This window comes from Melanotaenia boesemani, chromosome 12 (assembly GCF_017639745.1).
Source record: "Melanotaenia boesemani isolate fMelBoe1 chromosome 12, fMelBoe1.pri, whole genome shotgun sequence".
Lineage (NCBI taxonomy): Eukaryota > Metazoa > Chordata > Actinopteri > Atheriniformes > Melanotaeniidae > Melanotaenia > Melanotaenia boesemani.
The window spans coordinates 15,609,457-15,619,758 of NC_055693.1; the positions used below are offsets into that span (position 1 = coordinate 15,609,457).

The 10,302-nt window shown below is 37.3% G+C and overlaps 1 protein-coding gene across 1 annotated transcript; it reads left to right on the forward strand.

Annotated features, from left to right (window-relative positions):
* The first annotated feature begins 2,196 nt into the window (after nt 1-2,196).
* On the forward strand, nt 2,197-8,931 carry LOC121650408 (calsequestrin-2-like). The gene is made up of 11 exons (XM_042001904.1): nt 2,197-2,650; nt 4,798-4,882; nt 5,001-5,101; nt 5,202-5,313; nt 5,747-5,820; nt 5,902-6,032; nt 6,156-6,201; nt 6,287-6,341; nt 6,825-6,925; nt 7,048-7,122; nt 7,227-8,931. The coding sequence occupies exons 1-11, from the start codon at nt 2,414-2,416 to the stop codon at nt 7,533-7,535; spliced, it is 1,326 nt and encodes a 441-aa protein (XP_041857838.1). The 5' UTR covers nt 2,197-2,413; the 3' UTR covers nt 7,536-8,931.
* Nucleotides 8,932-10,302: the final 1,371 nt, after the last annotated feature.

Sequence of the window (10,302 nt, forward strand, 5' to 3'; positions counted from 1 at the left end):
TCTGTCTAAACAAAACTTCTAGTTTTAGTGTCAGAGGATGAATTTCTGTTAACCTGATGGAAAAAAAGACCAAATGCTTGGGAAGGACTTAAATACTCAAGTATTCCGCAGATGAAAAACCATGTTTAGTGGGAATTAGAGATTTAGATATGTGACAAAAAAGCTGGATGCATGCAGGTAGTTATCAACTTTTTGACTACTACTTGACTACTTCTCTGTAGCTGTCCAGTTTTTAAAAATGGATAAGAATATCTAGAGTTGGCCACCCGCTCTTCATTGTCTTGACCCTGACAAATAAGAGGTATGATGCAACCACCTGGTTTATGCTTCTGTGGAGAAAACATTATACTGCAGCAGGATGATAAGCTCAAGCTCACCTCAAACGTCTGCAAGGACTACTTTAGGACCAAAGAATGCGAAGGAGTGCTGACTGTGATTAACCTTCCTCCACAGTCCCCTGACCTCAACCCCAGAAAACATTTATGGGGGTAAGCACTTGAAGACAGGAAAAGCTGGACACTTCTCATGTCACATCAGTCTCCTTGAAAATTTATTACAGAAATGTTTGGGATGAGAATATTTGTTTTAAAGATAAATGTGCAAAAAGTAGTCTAAAAACTAACCCAAGAAAAATGGGGAGATAATTCATTTTTTTTTATTTGAAGTCTTTATTTGACTCTGTAATAAAATAACAAATAAATAAAAATAATAATATCTATACTTGTCAAAATTACTGTAGTGCAAAAGGTTTCCACCAGGGGGCAGAAGAGATCGTGTTCACCAGAGTTTAGATCTAACTTTTTTTTTTTTGCCATAAAGGTATGCAAAATGTCTCAGAAACTCTGTGTATCAAATATGATACATACAACATTAAATGGTTAATTAAATTATCTCACTGTAAGTTTAAGAAACTTCACATGCTGTATGAAACATGAGTTAGTTCCATTAGTGATGCCAGTGATGCAGCTTGCGCATGACTTACCTGTGCCCCATTTTGCAGAAGTTTTATTTTTATGACCCCAAAGAATCAGCAGTTCATATGTTTTTCTTCCACTGGAGGGCAGGCAAACCTAAATACTAGAAGTGTTGTACTTGAGACGAAAGTGAAGATGAAAAAGACTAAAATAACTGTGCATCTGCTGCTGTTTTGTCAGTATAGACACAGGAAAACTTTATTTAGTGTGTAATGTCGATATAAAAAGGATGAAATAGTGGGACAAACAATCAGGAAATCAGAGGTTGAGATTGTATTAAAAAAAAAAAAAGAATAAAAATTTCATAAAGATCCTATTTGGAGGAAATGGGCCATCCAGACTGTTGTCAACAATGTGTGTTCTTGGCAAAACTCCTCTATACTTCTGTGTTGGTTGAATCAATGCAAAAAATTCGTTGGGATTTTAGAGTAAAATATGCTACCTTTTTACACTAATTCAACAGGACAATATGAAACCATATTCGGCACACATTACAAATGCATGATTGAAGTTAAAAAGAGTAAATATTTATTACTACTAGCCCTTCAATCCTGACCTAATCTCCAAAAAGAAAGTGTGGAGCATTTTAAAACCAAGATGTACTTGTCCTGGTTCACACCTTAACAAAAAATACTTTGGGCTAATATAGTCTGTAAAGACAAGGTGACAATAAAATCACTGTCATAACACTGTCCCCTATATGTCAAACCAGTTAGACATAGCAGCCTGCATCTCAGTTGTAGCATGAGTTGCTATAAAGAGGCCACATCACAGAGTTACATTGCAAATTGCACATACCAAACTCATAGGACCACATATAGGCAGAGCAAACACCATACATGCAGACTGTTTGAATCGCTCATTTCACACCTGTTAGCAGATTGAGCCATGAGCTGTCACTAAAAATACACCAATGTTCTCTACTATATAACCAAACATCAGTTTAAGTTCTTGAAATATTTTTTTTTCCATATAACAGTCTTAAAAAGACATCAGATGCAACAAGTATTGTACTTAATAAACCACAACTCTCATCCTTTGCTATTTTCCTTTCTCACTCGCCATAGTTTTATTAATAGCACTCAAACAACTGGTCTCCTAAAAATGGGCTTGTCCTGCATGGGTAGGAAGAAGAGGAGTGTTGCTATGTATGGTATCCACCCACCAGTGCATCATAGGCCTAACAGCCTTTCTCTTTGGTCTTTTTTGCCCACTGAGAGAAGGCGTGAAGGAGTTATCACAGTGGGAGAAAGAGTTTCTGAGGAAGCTGGTGGATTTTTTTTGGGGATGCCTAAGAACTTCCACTGACAGACCACTTTCTACCGTCAACTCCTGCAGCATTTCCTTTCCCTTCACAGGCCTTGTGTGACCTGTCTGGTTGTACAGGTTCATCCATTGCAAGCAAACTATACTCTGGGAGTGTGTGGTAACTCTGGACCATGCTCTCCCTCTGGTTGTTCTTGCTCCCTTGCTTGAGCTTTGTGACTCTGGCACCGGCCGAGAAGGGCCTGGAGTTCCCACAGTACGATGGGAAGGACCGTGTTCTTGATATTAATGACAAGAACTACAAGAAAGCCTTGAAGAAGTACAATATGCTTTGCTTATATTACCATGAGCCCATACCAGACAACAAGCAGCTGCAGAAACGACACCAGATGATTGAGTTGGTGCTGGAGGTAAAGTATGACGTGAAAGAGAAGTAATGCATGGAGAAAGCAGGGTAGTGGAGAAGTTTGTAGATTAAAAGGTGTACTGTGTACAGTATTTCCACAAAGTCAGTGTGCTTTGACTTTAGGAGTGCACAGTTTTCCAGTGAGATGCAGTGCTGTCACAGATGTAGTGCTGTTAAAGTTATTTTATCATATTTCAATTTGCATCTCCATTACATAGAAATGCACGAGGCTTGTTCACCCTGAGGCTCTCCTCTGCTGGCAGAAATAGGCCAAAAGCTAATGAGCATTTCTGAGTTGAAGGGCACTGCTGCCTTCTCCTTAATGGTGCACAAAGCAAAAGTAAGACTTAAAGGTATTTTGAATTGAGATGGAAACTAATGAATGGATTAAATAGATCTGTCTGAATAACTGATAGTATTGCACTATGGTCTGTCTCATACTACATAGAGCTGAGGACAAATTCCTCTTTGACCTGTTAAAAGTAATCTGAGCCCAGACATGCAATCCTGATATTAGCTTCACTGGCTTTAGACAACACAGGTGGGCAGATCTGCAACCAAGAAACCACAAAGAAAGAATTTGTGGTGGCCGACCACAGTTCACTCTGCAGGAGTGAATTCTGGTTTAAAATGAGCTCATTAAGGATGCAACTGTAAAGCTAGTGTGTGCAGATTATCTGCAGTTTGCTGGTGTTTCTGCAGTTTATAGCCAGCTGGAGGTTATTTTATAATAGTGTTGTTTGTTGGTGGTATAACAAATTCAATCAAATTTAAAGTTTAATTGTTTTGCTTTTCATATTTTTTCTGCCAATATGCCAATCAATGACAATTCCTACATTTTAGTATTCATAACTACTTGGTAAACATAAAAAGAAAACATTTTTCAATAAGTGGAGCTGATATTTGTGGGCAGTACCCGCTCAGGCCTGTGGACCTGACCAATCAGAGCAGGCTAGGGTTTCCTGGATGGGGGGGCAGACTCCTTGGTTTCTGATACAGTTACTACAGGAGGATTACAGTTTAGAGGGAAATCAAACGAATTTCACTTGGAATGTTATAAAGCTCATTTTTGGGAGGTTAAATTGTGATATTATATCATATTTAACTAAATGTTTTAAATGGGACCATTCATTTGTTTATTTTTTACTATGTTTGTATTTAAATGTAAATCTTATAAATACTTTGTTGCTAATTCAAACTTTTAATTTATTATTGTTAAAACTTGCAATGCAGCAGATTTTAACTGTCATTAATATTTTTATTTTATTTAAGTGAGAACTAAAAATAAAGAATGTCTTTAGATAACATATATAAAACACAATGTTTTTTCTTTTTTAATTGTAACATCGTGTTTACATTTGCAAATGAGATAATATGTGTATGCCATGATTTGCATGCACTAACAGTAGAGAGTACAAATTACCTCCTAAATTCATGTTTTGGATGATGTTTTTTCCAGCAGTCTGGAAGATGACAAGCTGTGGCGGCAAAACAACAAAAAATAATAAAAAAGATAAAGTTTTACTGATCATGCATTCAGTCAGATCCGTGTTATGAAAATACATTTTTAATTACGTTAATTACGTCCGTCACTTGTTGGCGGTTTACTACCATTGCTAGTACATTTGCACCAGTAAGTGTCACCAGTGGGAGCAGTTTAAAAACGTCACCATGTCTGCTCATTTGTGTGCCTGCTATTCTTGTAAATTAAACCAAATTGAAACCCATTTATAAGTTTTGTACTACTAGTAGAAAAACCTGAACAAGAGACTTTTATTATCCTGTTCCATCCTTTGTGGTAGAAGAGGCCATACTTTGCCTGAAGTCCTGTACTGTACTTCACATGACAATTGCCAGAACAATTACATACAGTATATTCTCACTTTGGTTATATTTAGAACAAGGCAAGCTGGATGATTATGTAACTCTATCCCTGTGCCTCTGCAGCTCTGTCACATTGCCAACTTTGGTGCTGCTGTCAGGGTACTACTCACAAACCTGACCTCATTTAATGTCTTAACTCTGCTTGCACTTTTGTTTCCAAAGCTCAAAATCCAAAACAAATGATTGTCTATCCGTCTTGTCTCATTATGTCCTCAGACTTCTATTCTTGCAAATTAATCCCTCATGATATGTTTCTCTTGGCTTCAGCTCGTAGCTCAGGTAATGGAGGAGAAGGACATTGGTTTTGGGATGGTTGACTCGCAAAAAGATGCAAAGGTGGCAAAGAAACTCGGTGAGTATGAACACCCACCTTATTTAAAATCTATCTATCATGACTGAGAACTTCCTCTGATCACAGCTTTTGAGCTATGAATCTGAGTCTTTAACACATAATTTATCTTTGACTGCAGGCTTGGAGGAGGAGGGAAGTGTGTATGTTTTTAAGGAGGACAGAATGATCGAGTTTGATGGCTTTCTTTCTGCTAACATTCTGGCAGAGTTCTTGCTGGACGTGAGTAGATTTACCTCTGAGCAGATTCTCAGTTGTTTTCTCCAATCAACACCAGTCTTGCACAAGTTATAAACACATAATACTTCCTGTATGTCTCTAGCTATTGGATGAGCCAGTGGAAATTATAGAAAATGCTTTGGAGTTGAGAGCCTTTGATAGAATGGAGGAGGACATCCGGCTCATTGGCTTCTTCAAGAATGAAGACTCTGAGCGTGAGTAGATTTGATTTGTAAAATGAATGACCTTTTGCAGCCTGAACATAGATAGGTCTGCAATGGAGTTTCTGTGCCCTTCGTTATAACATGATTGCATTTTAACCCCCTCATCTCCATGGATTTACAGATCCAATTTTACCTTTGCTGCTAACACAGCTGCCACAGTTTTTCACATGCTTTGAAGAGGCCGAGTCCATAGTTTACTCACAGCAATGAGCTGCAGTTACATCCCATCTGACCATCTGTGGGAGCATTACGCTGAGGTCAAAGCTTAGCTATTTCCGCTCCCTGGTGTGCAAATGTCAAGTATACAACAGCCAAAGAAGGGACAAACTGATCTGTGATCATGTAGATTACACGAAAAACATTATTATGCAACATATCAGCACTGCTCTGTAAATAACTTCTTCTTCCTCTGTTTATTTATCAGATTATGAAGCATTTAAAGAAGCTGCAGAGCAGTTTCAGCCCTACATAAAATTTTTTGCCACATTTGAGAAATCTGTAAGTTACAAACAAATGCTAACAATTACACAATGATATTACTATTATCATTTTTTTAATGATCTGCTTCTGCTGCTTTAGGTGGCCAAGGAGCTGACTCTGAAAATGAATGAGGTAGACTTTTATGAGCCCTTCATGGAGGAGCCCGTCACCATTCCAGGCAAGCCTCACTCTGAGGAGGAACTGGTCGACTTCATAACCGAACACAGACGGTAAACAAAGAGCAAATCAGCCTGTTCTGCTTTTATTTGAATAACTTTTTAATCGTGCAAATAACATTTTGAAATTATTTATATAAACGCATTATTAACATCTGATGTCTTGTGTGCTGTCAGACCAACCCTTCGAAAGCTGCGTCCAGAAGATATGTTTGAAACCTGGGTGAGTAAAGAGCTTTAATCATTTTAGTTATTCCCTAAAATTTAAAGTATATTAATATATCTCACCTTATGTCCTTTTTTTGTAGGAGGATGATATCGAGGGCATCCACATTGTGGCTTTTGCAGAGGAGGAGGACCCTGGTAAGAGTATAATATGTTGTGGAAATGCTTCCACTTCAAACTTTAGAGGATAGTTGCTGCAAAAATGGGAGGTTCAGAACTATTTGTGTTGCATGTGATGCATACGTAAACATAGAAATGATGAAAATGTAATGATTCAAGCTGATACAATGGTAAAAATTAATATAATAAGCTTTTTGTTGACATGCTGAAAGCATGTAAGTCATACAAAGTGAATAAGCTTCTGGAGCCATTGATTACACATTTAATTCTTTATTTTCATTAAAGCTGTTCACTGGATATTTTTGCAAATTACTGAAATAATTAATTGGGAAATTTCGTGGTGATATCTAAATTTTTTTAAGCTGTACAGTTTCTAGAAAATGTCTTGAAAGGCTGGAAACATTTGGGAAAGCACCAGAATATCACAACAGTCAGCCAGAAAACAAATTTAATCAAAGCAAGCAATGCTAACTGTTGTTATGGGAAACTGCTGTCTTCCAGATGGTTATGAATTCCTGGAGATCTTAAAGGAAGTGGCCAGAGACAACACTCACCTGCCTGACCTCAGCATCATCTGGATTGATCCTGATGACTTCCCACTGGTGAAACAGACTTTTTATGGCTTAGATAGAAAGGAAGGATTGGCAACATAGAAAAAGTGGCTAAATGTAGCATGTAAGTAGCAACAACAGGCCTGATTGTTTTTTCCACTGCCTTCTTTCAGCTGATTCCCTACTGGGAAAAGACCTTCAAGGTGGACCTGTTCAGACCACAGATTGGGGTTGTCAATGTTACAGATGTAAGTCCTTGAAAGTCTGTAAATGCCTGGTTACCTGATGTGATCGCCATCACAGTTGTTCATGTCAGTGTTTGATGTTTCTCTATGTGTGTGTGCGTGTGAAGGCGGATAGCGTGTGGATGGAAATGGAAGATGAGGAGGACTTGCCCACAGCTCAGGAGCTGGAGGACTGGGTTGAAGATGTGCTCTCAGGCAAAGTTAATACTGAAGATGATGATGATGATGATGATGACGATGATGATGATGATGACGACGATGATGATGATGATAAGGATGATGACAATGATAATGACAATGATGATAATGATGATGAGGACAATGATGATGATGATGATAACGACAATGATGATGATGAGGATGTGGAAGATGGCAATGATGATGATGATGATGATGATGATGATGATGATGAGTAATCAATAATCTGCAAGTAGTAAATGCTTCCTTCTCCTCAGTGAGTCACATTTTATATTAGAAACATTTTTTATCTGTAAATGAGCCTGGAATCTTGAATCCTGGAAGTTTTTGGGATTTGAATTTAAAAAATGGGAAATGTGCTTAAAAATCTGGATAAGATGTAGCAACTGGTGAATAAATAAATGTGATTGTTAAAAAAAGAAGAACTTTTAAAACGAACAGCTTTGACAACAAAATAACTGAATCTTCTGGTGTAAAATGCTATGAGAGCATCTGCCAGTCTCATCTACTAAATGAGTGTAGCAGGAAGTAGATTCAACCTCAGATCAGCTCCAGTGTGGAGTGTATTTTTAATGTCTGTAATTATAATTGGTCTTATTTGGAATGTGTAAGTGGCTCCTAAACATTTTCATTTCAGAGAAACTTTTTTTTATCTCCGTTGTCTCTGCTACAGCTGCAAGATGCAAAGAGGGAGAAAAGGAGTTCATCAGGAAATAGCCTAGTTGCCATGGCAACTTTTCAGCCCCTAGTGATCAAATGTTGCAGAGAAGGATGACTTGGCAACTTCATAAATGAATGTTTATTTAAAAAGATATAAATCTGAATAGATAACTTTTGTTAAGTTATTGGCTGTCAACAAACAAACATGCAACCTCTTGGTTGATTTCTGTTTGTCATGGCCTTTGTTTTGAGCAGCTGGATAGACACACAGCAGATCAGAGCTGGGAAGTGTGATGTGGTAAGGAAGCTGCTCAACTGTGCTGTTTTTTTATAGTATCAAACCCACCATATTAACACCATAATTAGCCTGGCACATGTGGTTCTTGTGGACATCTGTTTGCTTGATTGAAGCTTTAGACACATTCTGTCTGAGTAAAGATCACATAAGCTCTCAAATTTGAAATCAAAGCCACCCAATTTTGATTAAGAATTGGAAAAAGCTGTTGCCTCTGAAAATGACTGAATGCGAGTCGTTTTGTTGAAATGCATCTCTTATTTCAGCCCATTGGTGCTGCTGTTCTAGAGACATGAAACTTGGCAAAAAGAACATGTTGAGTGTAATTAATAAGTCGGCCAAATGTGAAGATATCCAGGCATATGGTTCCAGAAACTGCCACAGACCAGCAAAAGAAGAGAGAAGATTAAGAAAAGCAAAGTAGTTTTCAATGTAGTTTCCAACCATTTTAGCCTCTAGATAGTGCATATGGGATTTCTTATTATATTTATGTATTTTTGTAAATTTGCCAGTACAAAGAGTGCTTCAATTGCTTTTTTAAAAAAAAAATGCAATTCCTTTTACTCTCATTTAATCTTAGAGCTTCAGCTCGTTGCCATTATTGAGAGTAAAAATGAGTTTGACTGGTAAATGTGTTTTCCCCTTTCAGTTGCTTTTATACCAACATTTTTCTCAAGTAAAACATTTTGTATGTAATGTTTGGTTCATCTAGAAACAGTATATTTTCTACCCTTAAAAATGTACAGAGAGAGACAATAATGTCATTACACCAGTGCAAAGGAACATGAAAGCCCAGTCGGACAATTATTTCTGCTTGACAAAGCATAGAATAAGTCAGGCCTTCTACTACTACCTGCAGAAAGTCACAAGCCAGTCAACAACTCAGTGACTTTTCATTGCATGAGTAGAATAATTGCTTTAATCTAGTCATTTATTTACTTGTTATTTTTAGTAAATGTAAATTTGTTTCCATTTCAGAACAAAACTAATACAACACAACAGGACACCCCAGATAAATATCACATCAGCTGATGTTTTTCTTTAAGCTGACAGGCTGACTGCAGTGAGCATGTTAAATATCAGCCAGGTCGAAACATCTGGCCATCCAAGTTCTAAATACTTTACACATTATAGGAGGGAATTTGGGGGGGGAAGACATTTTTTTAAATGAAAGATCATACTGATAATGCAATGACAGTTTAATCTTATTTGTTGAACAACAAATAAGAAGAGGCAAAACTGTTCTGGGATAGGAGAAGGTAGAAAATAAGAAAATCTCATTGTGGCATATCCTGGAAAGAAATCACAGATGAAGCTACTTTTCTCTTTGGCAGGTAATTTAGCCAACATATTCACAATTTATGCTTTATGGTATGCAGAACACGATCTCTGAATGCACATGTCAAATAGTATAGTAGTTAGACTAACAGCAGAGGTGCCATTCCTGTCAACTAATATCAGGAAGCTACAATTCACACAGGCTCACTGCAATTAGAGAATAGAAAATTAGAAAAATGTTGCCAAGTCTGATTACTCAACTTCAGCTATGACATTCAGATGGTAGGGTCATGGTGTAAACAAAATAAAAAGTATGTATTCTTTCTGCCTTATTTCAATAATTTAGGCTTCTGATGGTGGTGTGATGGTGTGGGGGAGGCACATTTTGGGCTGCACAGTACTATCTGAGCATGCGTTAAACATCATAGCTGATTCTCATCATGCATGTGCAGCTGACAAATCTGCAGTAACTTTGTGATACAGTGTCAATATGGACCAAAACTTACATGCCAAAGGTATGAACAAAATCAATTTTCTGTTCAGTTGAACACAAAATTAAGCAAATGTTACAACGCATAAAGGATACGAATTGTATAAGAATATAAGAATTTCATATAATTACAACCTGCAGTGAGGTTACAGGTACCTACAATAATACCTCCAAAAATCAAGTTGAAATAAAAATGTTGCTCAACCAGATAACTAGATTAATCTGATTAAAATTCAACATTAACTGGTAGCACCAGAGTAAT